At 47.2% G+C, this 20,433-nt stretch overlaps 1 protein-coding gene across 1 annotated transcript; it reads left to right on the top strand.

Moving 5' to 3' along the window:
- The first annotated feature begins 17,581 nt into the window (after positions 1-17,581).
- On the top strand, positions 17,582-19,738 carry LOC138497735 (GSK-3-binding protein-like). The gene has a single exon (XM_069621371.1). It carries the CDS (start codon positions 17,862-17,864, stop codon positions 18,324-18,326), a length of 465 nt encoding a protein of 154 aa, XP_069477472.1. The 5' UTR covers positions 17,582-17,861; the 3' UTR covers positions 18,327-19,738.
- The last annotated feature ends 695 nt before the right edge of the window (positions 19,739-20,433 follow it).

Here is a 20,433-nt window from a genome sequence, read left to right as displayed (position 1 = left end):
ATGCGGTCTCCCGCTCCCCTGGGGGGGATTCCTTATCTCTGTTCCCTGATACAGTACTAGGTAAGGGTCATGTCGTCTGTGTTTGTACTCCATCTCCTCCCATGCTATCCATCATTAAACAATGTGTCTCCCAACACCCGCACGCATTGACAGAATGGGATATGGTGCTTCAGGAGGGATTGCCTTTCATTCAAGGGAAGTTGTTTCTCCCCACATGTGATGTTCGAAATCAGGTGCTTGCTTGGTCTCATGACGCCGCCATCAACGGACACCCAGGACAACAACGCACCTTAGAACTATTGCAACGCTGGTGTTGGTGGCCGTCGATGAGGCGTGATCTCGAAAACTATGTAAACACCTGTTCTATATGCGCACAATGCAAATCATGTAGGGGTTGTCCACTGGGTTTGCTCCAGCCTTTGCCTATTCCCCCCAGGCCTTGGCATACGGTCTCTATGGACCTCATTACAGACCTACCCCGCAGACAAGGCTATGACACTATCTGGGTTGTTGTCGATTCCTATACCAAGATGGCCCGTTTTATACCCTGTACAGGGATACCATCAGCCCCAACGCTAGCCCGATTGTATTTGTAATTTTTTTTGTCTTTTTGGTCTGCCACAGGTCATAATCTCAGACCGCGGCACACAGTTCACATCTTGTTTTTGGCAGGCACTTACTAAACTCCTTGGTATTGATTCCCGCTTCTCTTTGGCTTATCACCCGGAAATCGATGGGCAGACCGAAAGAGTGAACCAGGCCCTCGAACAGTATCTGCGATGCTTAACCTCCAATATCAGGACACCTGGATCCGCTTACTCCATCTTGCTGAATTTGCATATAACAATTCGAGGCATTCCTCTACTGGCTTTTCCCCATTCTATTCCCTTTACAGCCAACATCCCCGTACCCTTCCTCTTCCCGATTTTGCCTCCGCCACTCCTGCTGCTGACGCCTGTGCCCGCAACCTGGTTACAATACATGCCCAGACCCTTGTTCACTTATGTGAAGCCCAGACAGTGATGAAGGCCAAGGCAGACAGGAAACGGGCGAAGACCCCTGCCTACCGTGTGGGTGACCGCGTCTGGCTATCGACTCGCCATTTGCGTATCCCTGGCTGTCGCAAGCTTCTACCACATTTTGTTGGTCCTTACAAGATTGCCAAAGTCCTGAATCCTGTGGCTTTTCGCCTTTCCGTTCCTTCCACTTGGCATGTCCACCCAGTTTTCCACACCTCCCTGCTGAAGCCTTGCCCTGCTCCTACCCGTATGATTGCACCTCGTGCCCCTGTCTCTGTGTCCTCCCCGGATGTTTTTGAAGTCATTGCCATTCTGGGTTCCCCTATTTACAGGGGTCGACTGCAGTATCTCATGGACTGGTTGGGTTACGGTCCTGAGGATCGCTCTTGGGTCCCTTCCCATGATGTCCATGCCCCGCTTTTGGTTGCACGCTTCCATAGGGATAACCCTTCCAGCCCACGGGGTCGTGGGCCTTTGAGTGGGGGCTCCGTCACGTCCCCCGATACTCACACAATGTCACAAAGTAGCCTGCATTCACTCACAATCCAACAGAGCAGCAAACACTCACGGGCTCACACACTGCGGTTCCGCACGCAGAAACAACGGCCCCTTACCAGACTTGGTGGATCGCTGCTTGGCAGGTCGGGAGTTTATCGACCTTCCCTCCTGTGGCAGGTGAAATTGAGGTATCCTTTCTTTTGGCGCAATCAACATTGTTAATGAGAAACTAGGCGTCACATGATCACCAACTAGAATCATGTGGCTCCTCTTCACGCCTTCCGTGCTTTTGTGAATCCATCACGTGATCGCATCTAACTGTTTAAATGCGATGGAAAACGCAGAAGCAGTGCTTCACAGCTGCTTTACTCAAGTACTGTTTTGGCGCATCACTTACTGATCGGATTTTGGAATTCTACGACTTCGGACTTCTCCCTGGATTGTTTTTGGCTTCTGCCCCTGAATTGCAGCGTTGACTTGGACATTGTGCTGGCCATTCTGGTACCCGACCTCAGATTTGTATTAACGGACTGCCTCATGGATCATTTATTGCTTGGACCTTTTGGCCTGGAACTGCTATAGACATTTTGGTGTGCACTGTGGACTTCCAAGGATTACGGCTTTGGTGCACTTCATAGTATTGCAAGCGATCATCTGTTCCCTGGGTTCCATCGAGAGCCTCCCTCACATACTCTCTCCCTGGCACCTAGTTTCCCACGCATCCATTCACATTTCCATAACAATTAGGTAAGCAGTGTTCCACTTATTCCTGTGTGTCTGTTTATTTGCATTACACTTCTTGATTAATTACCCATTGCCTTGCAGCGCTCAAGGGGTCCTTCCGGTAGTTCCTGGTTCCATCTTTGACGACCTACTACACACCTGTGGCCTCAAAGATTGCATAGACAGTGGTTATATTCTGCCTGTGTGGTACTTGGGGACGGAGGTATACTATAATCTGCACGACCATCAAGATTAGAACAGTGTCTTTGGTTGCAGTGGGTCTGGGTGCATGATGGTTGGAACTGGTTCTGGCCCTAAGTCTATTAAGTCTGGTGAGCCCCATGGAGGGTATAGTTTGATGGTTGGTTTTGTTGCAGGGGGTGGGTAGTGTTGAGTTTCGGCTAGGAGTGGTTGGTGCATCTAGATTGGTGTCATTGGTGCTAGCGATATTGTGTACACTTCTAAGGGGGAATGGGGAGGGGTGGAAGAAATTGGGTGGGGCAGGGAATGGGGTGGTGGCACTGGCAGCCTAGTCTTGCAAGGCCTTCAATGAATGAGGTGAAGTGTCCTCCTGTGCAAGGCACGGAGTAGGGCATTATGCAAAACAGGAACATTATAGTGGTTAGGAATTGTTAACAGGAACATTATAGTGGTTAGGAATGTTAACATTATTGGTCGTGGTTGGTTTGATCGATGCTAGTGGTTTACGGAATGGCGACAAATAAATCAACTTTCTTCACTTAGATAGCACGAATCATAGGTGTTAGCTTGCTCAGTTATACTTGCTTGGGGTGCAGATAGCAACAAATGGCATATGTCAAGTTTTCAAGCTTTAAGCAAGCTCAAATTACAGTGCGGCAACAGTAGCTGTCAGTTACCTAAGTTAAAGAGTCTAAAATCACAGTTGCAATAGTAGTGACCGCTACAATAACTGTCAAAATGAAAATTAGGCAAAATCAGATCATAGGTATCAACACTTCTCTATGCGGTGGTGGTGTAAGGTAAGACTATCTGACTGGGCAGCATGAGTTAAAGGCATTCATTAGCAGGTTGAGACATTTTAAACATTCAAAATGCGATGGGCTAAACGTCATGAATTAAGCTGGAGACTGCTGATAGGAGGTGGAGGTAATGTGGTGGTCGGTTTAAGGCCAACTTAGACTACAGTCACTTTGAAAGTCAATGAAGCTGCAGCAATTGGAGTTGAGCGAGGCCGTCGGTTGTGGCAACATTAGGACGTTCACAGTATGCAGATCAATGATATAGGGTCATTCAGTATTGGGCAGATCACAATAAATAGAAGGCCCTAGTAAGATGTATGGTGCTTTATACAGCGGCCATTGGGGTGAATAGCGAATCACGCTACACGTCGTTTACAGGTTCATATAGAGGAGCGGGCAGCTTACCGGCATCTGTGCAGGCTGACGGGTGGCTGATAGTGATAGGGCAGGGTTCCTGGCCCAGGCCTCGGACACCTCGAGACAGGCTCTAGACAGGAAGAGATCCTTGTGGTGAGGATCCTTAGGGTAAGGGCCGGTGTTCGACTGCCGCCGCGTGAATGGCCTTGAATAGCTGGAGCTGGCCAATTAAATCACGCCTGCGGTCATGTGGTCGGTAAGAGGCAGTGAGGGGGCCGGTAGCTATCTTGGATCAGGAACACCTCGTGTGTTCCAATGGTGGTTTCCAAAATAAAGCTCGAAACAATCTTTACAGCTCAAAACGAAACCTGTAAGGCATTTTCTCTGCAATGCATGCAATTGTAGGGGTGTTTCGGGCGGAATACGTCTGGGGGAATATCAATTCCGCGAGAGGCTGAAAACCAGGCAGGGCACCTACCTTGGTCCAGGTGGACTCTGCAGAAAGGCTGGGCCACTGCTCCTGCAGCGGTGAGGGCTCCTGCACTTCCGAGGTCCTGTGTGCACTCGTAGCAACGGAATTGGAAGCAACATGTAAACCACGGTCAATGAAATTCAGTCTACAACCGCCAAAGAACAACTTTAAACCAATATCCGAAACCAGACTTCAAAGCCAGCTCTAAGATTGATCCCTGCCCAAAACCTCTCAAAATAGGAATTGTACCAAGACTGCCTAGGTCAAACCAGATCTAAAAAACACGGATGGAGACCCAGAAGACCCACCCCAACGTTCATCCTATCTCAAACATACAGTGCACAGACAAAATTCTGGAGCGCTAAATATACATGTAGAGTCTAATAATTTAATAGACTGGTTATAAGTTAATTTGTGACCAATGAGAGCCACTGACTAAGCAGTAGTTTACATTTGGGACAGCCTCATAATTGGTGAATTGCATTGGCACTCTTACTCATCGACATTTCAGTGGTCTTTGACACTGTTAATCAGAGTATACGAATTAGAAGCCTTGAAGAAACGGAACTCAATAACACAACTCTACAAGACATTGTGTCATGGAACATTCACCATCCAAGAAATAATCCAGTCCCACGGAAGGTTGGGAAGCCTCTTTAATGGCAGTTGGCAAAGCAGCTTGCAAACATCGCCAGAACAGGATGAAATGGAAACCCCCTGATCCAAGTGTTCCGACCAAATAGTGCAGCAACCCATCTTTCCTAGTTTACATAGCTTTTTTTATGAACATATAACACGGTCTTCTATGGAAGGGACGTACCAAACCACTTTTGATGGCTACAGAATACAATGTGTCAGGGTATCTCCAACCTGTACTACATAGTTCTCATAATATGGTCTATAAACATAGACAACCATCTCAGGCTTAGGTGAGGGCACTTTGCAACATGGAACAGACATATTCAGATACATTTTTGGCAGGTTATCAGATTCTGGTATAACTATTTTATTTATTTATTTATTTGTGTATTTATTTCTTGTGTATGTATAACTACGGTTCTTATAGGGGTCAAGCAGTGCCTGGTATTGTGCTAAACGTACCCACCAAAGCCGTCTCACAATCAATGTGGTGTTCTACTTCTCACATGGCTGAGCCAAAGCAGAAATACATAAAAAGCGGACCGACTATGAACCAGGCTGCTTCTCGCTGTCATGACACTCTGGAAACGATCACAAGCTACGTAAACGGTGTAGCCCTTCATTCCGTTGCCTGCACTATTGGCGGTTGCTAGGGTGACTTCATTAACGCCGTAAGCGTATGCAACGTGTGCCGGCTACCGTACTCTCGCGCCGGATGGCTTCTGGCATTGCCATGGCTATCCGACGTACAGCGGTACGTTGGCACGTCACTCCCGACTCCCCAAAGGGACAAAGAACGGGAGCTCCATGGCGCCAGTGCTTCCAATCGAACTAAGTACCCCGATGTTCAGTTACTAGTTGGTTGCCTTTTTCCATTCCTTTGACCCGTTTCTACCTCCTGGACCTGCTCTTGGATTACGTTCTGACACCGTCTTTTGTGATTACCCGGATAAACAAACGTTGTCACACGGGTTGCCTCTTGGATCACCCCTTGACTTGTTCCTGCTGGTATTGTTTGCCTTGTCTTTCCTGCTGTGGTTTCTAGAGAGTGGGAATTACTGTGTTCTGTGGACCATCTTTGTTAACTGGACTTTGGACGCTTTGCAGCTGGAATCACTGTGCACTGCTAATGTCATTAGTGATTTCTCGTTCTGGCCGGGGTTGGGTACTTTAAACATACTAAAATCCTTCCCTTCCGCATCTAGTACCGTATGTTCCTGTACCCTACTAAATCCCTCTAGCCCTGCTCTGACTTTTACAATGACCACAGACCCCACTCTAACACATTAGGTAAGTTTGTTTTCATGTAGCTTAGATTGGCCTTTTTCTCTTTACTTTTTGGTACTTGTTACACGTCCTTGTCTGTTCTTGCCCCTCAGAGTGACCATAGAGATTTTGTGCCACCAGTCGACCTCTTCAAGGGTTTCAGCTTCGCGCCCAGTGCTTCACAGGCCAGCGTTGTTCTAATTAATGCATTCCTACTTCTGCTAGATTATTGGTACGAAGACCCATCCTTATTCTTACAGCTTGGTGTTTACCCGGTGGTAATTTTGCTTTTTCATTTGCATCACAACCCAACCTGTATAGATCAAACAGGTAAAGGGATGCTTTATAGGAAAGGTCACCCTCAGTGAGGAGACCCCACAGTTATTGGGGTTATCTTGGAGAAGAACACTCAGAATATTTGTGAGTATTAACAGAATTAGAAGCCATATATACAAATGGAGCCTGCCAACACATTGGCGGCTTACTGCAACTCGTGGCAGACTTACGTGACGATATGACTGCTGCACATACCGCTATCCGTCACAGGATGGATACCTTACAAACTGCGGTACAATCAACCCCTCAGAATGAGGATATTGCAAGAGCCACGGCTGCAGCCGCAGCCTATCACATTCCTAGGCAAAATCCAGTATCTGTGTTAATGTCAACCCAGTTTCCGTTGGCACCACCAGAGAGGTTCCATGGTGACCCTAAGACATATTGAACCTTCATCAATCAATGCAAACTGCACTTTTTATGTTGTCCTGCTTCCTTTCCTGAGGCCACCACAAAAGCAGTGTTTGCTCTCTCGTACCTTGAGAGTTCTGCAGCCACCTGGGCTAATCCTTTCTGGACACAAATAGCTATCTCTTATATGATTGTGGTGCATTAATTATGGCTATGAATCCTATCTTTGATACCCGATATAAGACACAAGTAACTGACTTAGAGTTCTTAGACCTTAAACAAGGTAACACCCCCTTACTCTCCTATCTGGCTAGGTTCAATCAGTTAGCAGCTGAGACAGGCTGGCTGGAGAAAAAGAAGGCAGATGTCTTATACAGAGGATTGTCAGACGAATTGAAGGATACACTCGCCTCGATTCCAGTGGTACCCGTGAGGTTCCCTGAATTGTTAGACCTTGTCCCGCAGATAGATGCCCGAAGGGCCGAAAGCCAAGGTGAAAGGAGAACTCCTCAACTCACACCCCCAATACCCGCACAACCGTTATGAACATTACAGACTCTGAACCTATGCAAATAGGAACTATCCAAGGCACCTTATTGAATGCAGAAAGAGAACACAGATGAAGGGCGAATCTGTGGATGTAGTGTGGTTCCACAGATCATTTATTTGTGCAACTGCCCAAAAAGACCTGTTCGGAAACAGGGAAACTCCAAAACTCGACTGTCACTCTGTCGGGTGGTTGTCCCATGGACTCCCAGTCCCTGTCTTTGTTGCTACCGGTTTACTTGTCTGTATCCTTCTTGTTTCACAAGGAAGTTCCTCTTCAAGCCCCAGCTGTAATTGATACAGGAGCAACTGGGAACTACATGGATAAACACCAGGCTAAATTGATTAGTGTTCCTATCATCCCTAAAATAAACGCCTGAAATGGTTAATGCAGTGGATGGCACTGCCCTTGTGTCTGGATTAGTGATGGAGCAAACACAACGCATACAAATGGCCACTGATTCTGGAAATCAGGAATGAATAACCTTCAATCTGATCGCAGCCCCTCAGTACAAAGTGATACTTGGCTTACCTTGGTTACAGGCACATAACCCGCAAATTGATTGGGATAAACATGAAGTAACAACCCCCATCGGACCACTGCGATATCCATTGTTTTGCCTTCGACCCCAAAGTACTGAATTCCCCTAGCTAGCATAGACATCCTCAAGTCTATACCCTCAGTTGGTGCCATGCTAAAGACCTCTGATACCGGAATTCCTAGTGTGTATGAGCCTTTTGGGATGACTTTGACAAAAGAAAGGCCGAACAGTTGCTGCCACACCGACCCCATAACTGCCCTATTGAATTAATTCCAGAATCCAAAGTTCCTAGCTGTCAGGTCCATTCCCTTACCATTAAGGAAGATAGAGTCCTAAAAGATTATCTGGACAAGGTGTTAGCAGGCGGATTTATTCGCCCCTCTAAGTCTCCTGCTTCCTCGCCATTGTTCTTTATACCTAAAAAGGAAGGAGATCTGAGAGCTTGCATCGACTACACAGCCCTCAATGCTATCACCATTAAGAATCAGTACCCCTTGCTGCTCATGTCGGTCTTGCTGGATCAATTGGGTTCCTCCACGATCTTCAGCAAATTGGATCTAAGAGAGGCCTACAATTTGGTCCGAATACGAAACAGAGATGAGCGGAAGATGGAATTCAAGACACGTTATGGTCTGTTTGAGTATGTAGTGATGCCCTTAGGGCTATGTAGGGCACCTGTAACGTTGTCACAGCGCTTTCCCTGTGGCACCTATGGAAGAGATGGACAATCCGCCCTTAGCGTACCGCCATGTGTCTGTGCGAACGCCCAGCAGCGCTCTAGTCTTTTCCAAGATGGCCGCCATCAGACTGGATTTCCTTCGTCTTCCAACGCAGCATTGTGCGTTGCAACCCCAGTTATTCTACTACGGTTAAGACGCTAGTGGTAAGGTGTTCTCCTCGGCTCTACAGGCCACTTCCTCGTCCTACTCTGTGTTTTCCTTGTACTTATCTCTCTCGTGTGCCTTCAACTTCCTGGTTCCTCACTTCAACTTCCTGGTTCCTCAGAGTGCTGTCCCTGCCCTTCAGCTCCTTTCCTTCCTCGATTCTCCTCTTCCTTCTGCTGTTACCTCAATGCTGTGGTGCAGGCATCTTGCCTGGTCTTTCTTGGAGTACCTTGGGATACGAGGCATTGTTCTTGCAACTTGTACAGGACTCCACACCACAGCAATCCAGGTTTCTTTTGCCTTCATTGGCTTTTTCCCCTAATTCCACTGTACCGGGGAAGGGGCCCCTTGTCCACCTGTATTACCAGTCTGGCATAGTGGCTTCCTTCTGTGACATACCATATCTCTTTAAAGAAAGAATGACCTCCAGAAAGAAGAAGAAAGAAAAGAAAGAAATGAAGAAAGGATCCCTGTAAGGATCCCAGTTTCCCCGGAAACGACTTATGCTCCTCTACCCAGCAGAGCCTCAAGGGATGAACCAGTGCAGATCGGATCAGCACGAGGACCTCTAACCCCAGAAAAAAGAAAGTGGAGAAGGGAGAATGGATTTTGTATGCATTGTGGATCCAAAACCCACCTGTTACGTGACTGTCCTGAAGGTCCACCACAGCGGGCAGAAACGACAGACCTCTGTCCCAGAAGGGACGAGTTGCTGGAGTCATGGCTCCAGTCCCTCCCACACCCTTTCTGTTACTTCTTCACAAGAGGATAACAGATTAATAGTTGTAAGCATTCAAATCACAGTCGATCAGAGGAAGATTGACGCTTTGGCTCTCATTGATTGTGGAGCCGCTGGTAATTTTTTTGACACAGTCTGGGCTGATAAGGAGAGGATCTTGACAGAAGGGAGGATCAGGCAGTCGAATGAGTGGATAGGAGACCTCTCAGTTAAGGTCTGATTGCACACACCAACAAGGTTCTGGAGGTATCTGTGTTCCAACACCATGAATCATTACACTTTGACATCATCCATGCTGCTCATTTTCCAGTCATATTAGGGATTCCCTGGTTAAGGAGACATAATCCCACTATTGACTGGGCCAAGAATCTTCTGCAGTTCAACTTAGAATATTGTTTAAAGCAGTGCCTGGTAGACTCGCTGAAGGAACCTGTGAGGGCCAGTCCTCCTGTACCTACTAATGTGGTGGGCATACACTGTATTCCGTCTGAGCTCAAGGACTTCACTGATGTGTTTCAAGACAAGATCCCGAAGGATCTTCCACCTCATCACCTAGAGGACTGTACAATTGAGCTCACACCAGAGTCTTTAGTTCTGTTTGGTTGTATGTATCCATTATCTCTTCCAGAAAAGCAGGTACTCAGGGAGTATTTGAATTCCAACCTTCAGAACCGCCTCATCCAACCCTCTAATTCTCCTGCAGGAGCATCATTGTTTTTCAGCCCGAAAAGGGACACTCACAACCTTAGACCATGCATTGATTACAGGGGTCTCAACAGGGTTACGATCCATGATCGATATCCTATGCCTCTCATCAGAGACATTCTGGAAGCTGTACAAGGGGCTGTTGTCTTTTCCAAGCTAGACGTTCGTGGCGTGTACCATTTCCTACACATAAAGGTGGGAGACGAATGGAAGACTGCCTTTCGGGCTCCTTTGGTCATTTTGAGTACCACGTGATGCCATTCGGCTTGGTCAATGCACCAGCCATCTTTCAGCGCTTCATGGACATGCTCTTTTCGGACATGTTACTCCACTCAGTTATCATTTATCTTGATCACATCCTGGCTTTCTCTTCTTCATGATACAAACACCGGATACAACTCAGGGAAGTCTTGCTTTGGCTTCGGAAGAACCAACTCTTAGTGAAACCAGAGAAATGTCTATTTGAAGTCACCACCATGGTATGTCTTGTCCGATCAAGGTATTGAGAAGGACCACCACAAAGTGATGGCTATACTTAAATGGCCAACTCCCGCTTCTGTGAAGGACGTACAGAGGTTCTTAGCTCTTGCTAACTTTTACCGCAAGTTTATCCCTGGCTCCTCTGAGATTGTCCTTCCCATCACTTCTCTCCTAAAAAAGGACACTCCATTCTGGTGGGGTTAGCAGGCAGAATCCGCCTTTCAACACCTCAAGTCTTTATTCTGCTCCGCTACAGTATTACGACAACCGGACCAGGCTCTTCCCTTCATCATTGAGTCAGACGCTTCGGCAGCGGTGGTAGTAGCTGTTCTCATGCAAGAGGTGGAAGGTCGAGAACATTCCATTGCCTACCTGTCTAAAACCCTGTCTCAGAGTGAGATCAGCTACTCAGTGATTGAAAAGGAGCTCCTTGCCATGAAACTGGCTTGTGATGAACGGCGTCACCTCTTGCAGGGGGCCTTCCACCCTTTTGAAATACATACCGACCATCAGAACCCACAGGCTTTGGCGCATTAGAAATAGATAAATAATAAATAACAGATGGAATGACTGAACTCTAGACAAGCTTGGTGGGCCCACTACTTCACCTAATTCTATTTCTCCATCACTTACAAAGCAGGCAGCCAAAACATCTTGGCAGACGCATTGTCTCGTTGTCATAGCCAAAGCAACACCCAAGGTCACCCACTGGAATATCTTTTTCAGAGAAACAAATTTGTCTTTTTGATGTCCTCTTTCTCACGAGAGGTTAAGGAAGCCTCAATCACTCTGCCTCCTGACCTGAACAAGGACAAGAAACTCAACCTTGAAAGGAAGGAGGGATTGATGTTTCACAAACAGTGATTGTACGTACCAGATGCGCCCTTACAAGGCCTATAGCTATCTTGGCGTCATGAAGGCAAGATTTCAGGTCATCAGGGGCATTAGAACTCATATAATGCAACTTTTGGTGGCCTACCATTCGTTCTGATGTCAAGACCTATACACGTGCCTGTCCTGTGTGCACCCAAAGCAAGTACTGTACCAAGAAACCCATTGGCCTTCTGGAACAAAGCTCTGTTCCCACGCGATCTTGGAGCCACCTCTCTACCGATATTCGTGGTAGATCTGCCACCCTCTCAGGGGGTGTGCATCCATCATGGTTACCACCGACTCCTTTACCAAGATGGCCCACTTCACTCCGCTTCCTGGTTTACCCACTGCCTCATAGATGGCCAAAGTGTTTCTTCAGGAGATTTTTCATCTTCACGGCCTTCCCGAATGCATAGTCGCCGACCCTGGGTCACAGTATATTTTGGTGTTTTTGGGCACATAGTGTAAGATTCTGGGCATCAGAAGAGCTGTCTCGTCTGGCTACCATCAACAGACCAACGGGCAAACGGTAGCATGGAACAGTATCTAAGGTGTTTCATTAACGCCCAACAGGACACCTGGGTAGTGCTTCTGCCAACAGCTGAATTCTCCTATAACAATTCGGCCTCTACCAAACTAAGCCCTTTCTACTGTTTTTATGGCATTCACCCATGCATTCTACCAACCTCGGTGTACTCTCCATCCAAAATCCCTTCAATCGACTCTTTGTTGTCAAACATCTCCAGCGCCCACAAGACCGCCTTTCAGAATTTGGATTTGCGCAAGAAGAGACATAAACAGCAATCTGATAAACATCAGAGTGAGGTTCCCAGGTTGGGATGTGGGGTCTAGAGTTTGGTTACAAACTAGATATTTTCCAAGATGGGTCCATCCTTCCAAACTCTCGTCCCAATATATTGGTCCTTATGAAATCACAGCCAGGATCAATCCTGTAGTCTTCAAACTAGATCTTCCTAGTTCTTTGAGCCGCATATATAAGGTATTTCATTCATCCCTTCTTCGCTCCTGGGTGCCAGATCCATATCCTTGATTGCAGTCAGAGCATTGTATCCCTGTCATATCTCAGCCTAAGGAATACAAAGTATCCCGTATTTGTGACTCACAATATCACAAAGGGAAACTCCAGTACCTGGTGCAGTGGAAAGGTTTTCCTACCTCTGAGAATTCTTGGGAACCCAGCTCTTACATCTGAGCCCCTTGTTTGCTTCAGATGTTTCACATGATACACCCAGGTAAACCTGGCACCTCCAGGTACAAGACGGGGCATACTTTCACAGCGCTTTCCCTGTGGCACCTATGGAAGAGATGAACATTCCACCATTAGCGTGCCGCCAGGTTTCAGTCTGAACGTGCTGTTGCGCTGTAGTCTTTTCCAAGATGCCCGCTGTCATAATGGATTTCCTTTGCCTTCCAACGCAGCGCTGTGCGTTGCAATCCCAGTCATTCTGCTACGGGTAAGACGGTAGTGGTTAGGTGTTCTCCTCGGCTCTATAAGCCTTGTCCTCCTCTGTGTTTTCCTTGTACTTCTCTCTCTCCTCTGCCTCTGTTCCGCTCTTCCTATTCAACTTCCTGGTTCCTCTGAGTGTTGTCCCTGCCCTTCGGCTCCATTCCTTCCTCGATCCTCCTATTCCTTCTGCTGTTACCTCTGTGCTGCGGTGCAGGCATCTTGCCTGATCCGTCTTGGAGTACCTTGGGACATGAGGCATTGTTCTTGCAACTTGTACAGGACTCAGAGAACCAATTGGAATCCACGCCACGACACTCCAGGTTTTTTTTGCCTTCATTGGCTTTTCCCCCCAATTCGGCTGTACAGGGAAGCGGCCTCTTGGCCACCTGTATTACCAGTCTGGCATAGTGGCTTCCCTCCGTGACAGACCATATCTCTTTAAAGAAAGAAAGACCACCAGAAAGAAGAAGAAAGGAAAGAAGTAAATGAAGAAAGGATCCCCTTCTTCTAATAAGGAAGGATCATATGAGGAGCAAGGGAATTATTCCGCCAGTTGTGACAGACGTTTCAGTAATTTATGAATTACATCTTCCAGGATTTGTTGGACCACTACGTTGTCGTCTACTTGGACGACATCCTGATTTACGTGGATACTTACGAACACCACTTGGAACATGTCCGCTCTGTTCGTCAGAGGTTAAGAGAAAACAATGTATTCGCCAAGGCCAAGAAATGTGTCTTCAACACCACGGAATTCGAGTTCTTGAGCTACGATCTCGCTGATAAGGGAGTTAAGATGAACAAATCCAAGGTGAAAGCAGTATTTGTCAGAACTATCCCCTCCTTCTGCCTGTTCCTCACCTGAAGTCTGTTCTGGGTCTTCCTTAGTTGGTGAAGACTGCTTCCGTGGAGTCTTGGACTTCTCTTTGGTGGGCTTCTCTCGGGTCTTCCTATCATGTAAATAGGGTATGGCTCCCTCGGAGGCCACCTCGACAGGATGGGGAACCTGTCTAGGGGAGGCCCCCGAGGAGCCAGGCCCCGCGACAGGGAAAAAGCCAATCCATGGCACAAAAAACCCTGGGAAGCAGTTCCAGGAGGTAGATCACGTGATGGGAATCACCAGAGGGATAGTCCAAATAACATCGAGATACGAGATGAAGATCGGAGAGTAACTCGTCCAAATCGCTGTACAGAAGAAGTGGACTGCTGCGGGTACAGCTAAGGGTGGATCCAAGCTCGGTAAGTGAGTAACGAGGAAAGAGGAAAGGAGCAGAACAAGTCAGAACGCAAAGGGACGCGAGAGGGGCGGACCGGAGACCGCAAGTAGGAACTGTTAAAGTATCCACATCCAGTTTGAGCCAACAGTCCTGTTACCTGTGGAGTTCGCCAGGCATCAGGCCTCTCACTGCTCCTCTTAAACATCTATATAGCCCCTTTGATGAAGATCATAAAATGATATAGGCTCACCTGTTACAGCTAAATGGATAACACGCAAATCATATAAAAAATTCCCTATGGGCAGAGTCTCCAGCATCACTATCAGTATATACCTGACATGAATAAGTGAATGGAGGACAACCAACTACCTAAAACGCAACCCAAACAAAATGGAAATAATGATCATCTCACCTCATGCTGCACCTTAAACATCTTTTCCATGGCCTTTGGAAATGGGTAGCAGCCCTAAACTCTCTAAAGTGATCAAGAACATGGGTGTATTAATGGACAATGGTCACAAGCTGGAACCACAAGTCAACGAAATAGTAAAAAAGTGTTTCTACCATCTCTGCTCTGACAGATTATGCCCTACATCTCCTGACGATCATCTGCCTGATTCTTTCAAGAATCGACTATGCAAACAGCATTTACCTAGGTATGCTGGACATCCTCAAAATAAATATCAATGGATCCAAAACACTACCTTTTCCACTGTGGTAGCCAAATAGTGGAATGCGCTACCAAAGGAAATTCACAACCGAAAATAGCACCTGAAATTGTACAAGTGTAGAAATCTGGCTCTTGATTTTTTAATGACCGAAAGTTTAATTAACCTACACCCATGAAGCAGCAGAAACAGCACTTCTCAATAGCTAGACTTTCACATGCAGACACAACCTAAGGCAAGGCCATCCAGACTCCCGACCGCCTGCCTAGAACACTTTGAATTGCACTCACAAAACAATAATGACTGGAAGACATCACATCAAGGAACCACAGATACCCTAAGGGACAGCCTTCCCTGGTTCTGTCCCTATCTAAACCTCAACACAGTAAATCTTTGCTAAAGCCGAACGCCTCTCAGCAGAATGGAACTGACAAGACCAATCATTTGAAAGCATTACTGAAAACCCAAGAACACTTGACGAACCCTAATTTTCTATCCACCTTATTCACCACACAAAAAAGTCAAAATAGCAACTCAGACACATTTTTTTTAAAGATCCTCTTGCCAGACTTCGAACATCAAAAACGCACACTTCTAACTACAAATGACATAATCAGCGCTTGCCCAACATAGGCCAAAACTATAGGAATGAGGCTGCCCTTCTGAACACAAAGTCTTTGATTCCTCATACACTTCACACCTAAAAAGCTTATAAGCGTGCAGAACACAGGGTAATTCCGATAAGCAATCTCGATACAATGGACTGCACTCTTGCCTTGCCCTCTCTGAACCAACAAAACCCACCCACACTCTTTCATATCCGACGGAGGAGCTGGAGACCATGTAAATGACACTGGTGCATAGTAAAAAATCTTAATAATTTAACATACAATCTAACAGAATAAAACTAAAATAAAGATATTTATTATTAGGTTTTTATATTTTTCAGCAGTAAAATCATTACAATTAATAAAATGTTCGCCCCCACAGAAAGGATGCCATATCAGGAGGCCTACTTTACTCCACTGTAAGTAACTTTGTCAAAGGTTACTTTGTGGCTTTTTTCTTTTATTTATTTAATGTTATTGTTTGCTTCTTAGGCACTTATACAATAAGAAAATACTGGTTCAAAGTGCCCACATGGCAGGGGAGGGAGCAGGAGTGGGAAATCCATTAAAGTACATTAAAAACATAATATATAAGAGCAGTGGGGAGGGGAGAGGAAAACAGGACGAACCTACTATGCCTTGTGAGTATTCAGAATGTGCAAGTGCAGCAAGGAAGAAGGCAGGGGGTCACAATCAGAGTACACAGAATGGATGGAGCACATGGAACTATTGGAGTGGGCTCGATCTCAAGAGGCCTAAACCACGATATTCACATCTTCACGCTTACTCTATTCTTTACACCACCACTCAAATAGAACACAGCGAGACTATGACACCATTCGGTATAGCTCTTCTCATACCATCATCTGCCTCATACTCCCCATCACCCTAACTATACACTGCTGGTTACACACCCTCCAGCCTAGGCGTTCTCCTCAGGCCTAACACAGCCAGAATAGGTCTGGATTACAACCTTCCAGAACGAACACATACTCCTGATCTGTCAACCACCACACCTACCACTAATAAGCAGCTATTACACGAATGCCGCACCAGCTGCACACATATCCGGTGCTCACACGCACCGTTTGACTCTCCCTACTCTCTCTACTGACTTGAACTTCAGTTCCCTAAGGCATTCAACCTACCAGCGCCTTGAGACCATACCAATGGTACATAAGGCCCTATATAAATGCAAAGTAACATAACATAACATTAGGTTTTTGTGTTAAAGCAGTAAAATCATTACAATAAATGCCCCACAGAAATGATGCCATATCAGCAGGTCTAAATTACTCCACTGTAAGTAACTTCACCAAAGGTCACTTTGTGCATTTGTGCATTTTTTCTTTTATTAAGCCCCACACCCCACCCACCACCCACATACCACACACCCACCCTTGCTCTGACTCTTTTCCGCCTCTCTATGTCCCCTTTACCCTGTCAACCTTTTGAGTTGCCAAGGCGGTTGGAAAAAAAGAGGATTTTGTTTTTGCTTGCGAAAGTTCCAATAACATCAATAGCGGGTGAGTTGATGGGTATGGCTCTGCATATACCTACCATGCCTCTCAACCTTTTGAATCCACCGGGACACGATAAACATGTAACAGAATGTATCAATTACAATATAATAAAGTCCAATCGAAATCTCTGAATTGGCATTTGACATTTTCCTTTGACTAAAGGTATGGATGAACACGTTTGAAAATTTTAATTAAGTACTTTCTCTCCTAAAGAGATGCTTTTCCCAAGTGGTATTCCCGTCCCCTCCGTGTTCCACCCTTTCCCTTGTTTACAAAAGTCCAGTGACTTTAGTGATAAACATGCCTCTGTACGCATGCGCGTCCGAGAACATTACAGTACACACCACCTCACATGGGGCCACCAGAAGCAGCTGTTGTGAAACAAAGACAGCCCTGCCTCATGGTAAACACCTGACTGCGCATGTCTGCGATGTACATTGGCGTGTGACTTCCATGTTGGATTCAAGCAACACAACCCTTCCCTTTTTTCATTGTTTTGTTCAGGCAGGAGGCGGAGTCTTTAGAAGACCCGCCCTTCCGAAGTGACACCGTGCCCTTTCTCATACAACCAGACACCAAAACAATGCAACGTCACTGTCCAACGTTCGAATTCTTAAAGCTTTGAATAGATGGAAGAGCTCATCTGACAACGAGGGGGGTGGCTATGGTTTGGGAGCAGTGGTTCGTGCAGCCATTCAGAGGCCCTTCCGGTATAAGGGAATGGCCGGCAGTAGCGCTTAAAGTACTGCATCTGAGTTGGGAGGGGCGGCGGGTGCAAAACGTGCTCCTGAAGTGAACAGCAAGCTGACCGTTGTTTCTGTATTCCCCCCACACAATTTCGGATACAGTGGTACGGTCAATAGACAGAGCGTCACTCATTGTTTACACTTGAAAGCCAGCAGCGGAGTGAGCCTCGTGTTGCTGCCGGAGCCGGCCTACCACCAACATGCCTTGCTTGAAGGAGGAGCGCTTCTTGCTGCTTGAACACTCCGTCACCGTTCGGCCGCAGCAAGACGTGGATACACTGGTTGCCCGCATCGGGCAGGCACTGCAGCTGGGCGCTCCATGCACCCGGGCCGGGGTACCCCCTCAGCCCTTCCACGGGGAAACAGACACGGTCGGGCCACCCTGCAGTTGCGTGCGGGGCCGAAGTGCTCCCTATGCTGTGTGTGGCGCGCGGGGTAACGGCAAGCAGCACCGGGCACCGACGCAGGGTCCTCCCGCAGCTCCCGGCAAGAAACAACTATGTGGCCGTGGGTGGACCCGCAACGCTGCCCCCAGAGAGCGAGGGCCGGAGGACGACCCGCACCGCTTGCTGCAAGAGCTGCTGCTGTCTGGGAACCTCATCAAGGAAGCAGTACGACGCCTTCAGATGGCCGCCTCCTGTGGGGCCCCCGAAACCGTACAATGACGGTCGGTGGGGGGCTGGCGAGGAGCACATCGACTCACGCCAAGGTACCAAAAGGGTGCCACACTGTGCCGACCCTTCGCATATATCCTTGCCAGCGGAGGTCGGAGTGGCGCGACGGGTCATCATGGCAAACCATGGGTGCGTGTCTCTGGGTGGACGATGGCAGCCCGGTTACTAGAGGGCGAGGGGCGGCGGAATCACCTGGACAGTTCGTATCAGCTCGAGTGGAGACCGTGCTTCAAGAAGTGACGCCCTGGAGCTCCTGCTGCCGAGTCTCCCAGGCCGTGGAAGGCAGGCCAGCAAGACATGCTGTGAAAGGGGCGAGAGGGGGTTTAAACTATACTTGAAAGAATTATGTCCACGTTTTGTACTTTTTTGTAACAAAAAATAATATACATGGGTGAAATTACGGGAATTTGGTGCTACAGCAATGCCGGTACCCTATGACTGGGGTATTCTTCCCAATTATAAGAGGAGGGGGTGCTATTTGTTAGTCAGGGTGGGGCACAGCAGAGCTGCTGGGGAGGCCGTGATCGCCCCAACCACTGGATCACACTAATTGACAATGAAGGCTCCAACACTGAGACATTTTCAACATTGGTAATTATCGAATATTTTTGGTGAGAGGCACATTCCAGCGCATCATGGCCCCTGGTTGCATTTTACAAATGTTTTTACGCACAGGGTATGTTTTGCCCCCGAGATTGGCCATTGCCCATGTTTTTCAGGGACGCTGCTTGGTCGGTTGCTTTGTTTACAGTTGCATGGAGAGGGTGGGTGTTTGGGGGTGGAAGGAAGTGTCTTGTTTTCGGAACACGTACAAGAAAAATTCTACTGCAATGCAAGGTCATGCTGGGGGGGAGGGGTCTGATTCTCCCCAGCCTGTTTTGACCCTGCCCCTGTTTGTACAGCCGTTGGGGTGTGGGCTTGAGGACGTGCACGTTGCAGCTTTTTTTCACTGTTATCCCAAGAACCCCTCCTCCCCTCTGAATTCTGAGAACTGGGTAATGAGCAAACAACCCGCTGCCAGCACACACCACCTACCCCAATATGTGTGTCTCAGGAGCTCGCCTGCTGCTTTTCCCAGAACCGCAGTAACCTCGGTGCCCCTTTGATTTTTTTTTTTTTTAAATATATACTATGTAAAGCTATGAATGTGAATAGCCACATGTCGACTGTTTCGAGGGCTAGCCTCGCCCCATTGGAATGTGACCACAAATGAATGTCCGCTGTGGGGCATTGCCCGCTTCCGATAATTATTTTTAAATACACCAATGGCTCCGAGTGGGAGCTGTTGACCGACTGTTTTACTTCGTAACGGAGTTCTTATTTTATAAGTGTTTCCTGAATTGCAGGATGTCTCGTCCCATCGATTGGAACTGTTTGTATGAAATAAACATGTTGTGTTTTCACTTGGTGTGTTCTTTCATTTTTGCATGATTAAAACACGAGGCCGTTACATAATGCACTCGCTTTGTTTCAGGCTGTTATCGCGCTGCCAATGTTTGCCCTTTTTTGTTTGTAGCAATGGAGAGGTTCAATGCTTCAGTATCTGTTTTTCCGGCACCCAATAAATAATGGTATTATCAAGGGTGGAGCAACGTAATCAATTGGCCATGTGTACACATCGTAGAACGAGGGATTAAAACCGCACTCCTAGTCATGCAAATACATTCTTTCAATAGCTTCACTGAAGTCATGTTTGATTCTGCTGTGCAGCTTATACATAACTTTTTCATCCGCCAACCACCAATGAGACGTTGCTTTTATCTGACAAAAAGGTATGCATCCGGAGGGTGATCAGCTCATCTGCTGCAAAAGCCTCCCGCCACCCTATCTGCACCCCCGTTGATGCCATGACCATTCTTCAAACCCCAGTTCTCGCCCCTCCATTTCCATATGTCTGCACTTAAAGGATCCCGCGCCCGCAACCTAGAGGTTAAAACATCGACCCCATCTTTATTATGAGGTCCATACACGAGGCACCATTTGTTTGTAACACGTGTTCAATTTGTGTCTGGACGGTTTACGTGTTATCTTTTTAAATTGAAGATGACTATCCATTTGTCACTCCAGCCGAAAGCTACACGTGTACCAACCAGCAAAC

Source organism: Ambystoma mexicanum, chromosome 5q (assembly GCF_040938575.1).
Source record: "Ambystoma mexicanum isolate Mex_15411 chromosome 5q, UKY_AmexF1_1, whole genome shotgun sequence".
Classification (NCBI taxonomy): Eukaryota; Metazoa; Chordata; class Amphibia; order Caudata; family Ambystomatidae; genus Ambystoma; species Ambystoma mexicanum.
Note: the sequence above shows the minus strand (reverse complement) of the source record. Positions and strands in the feature narration are given on the sequence as shown.

What these genes read in the sequence shown, in the direction of transcription:
- LOC138497735 (XM_069621371.1), top strand. Translation starts at nt 17,862, where the DNA reads ATGCCTTGCTTGAAGGAGGAGCGCTTCTTGCTGCTTGAACACTCCGTC.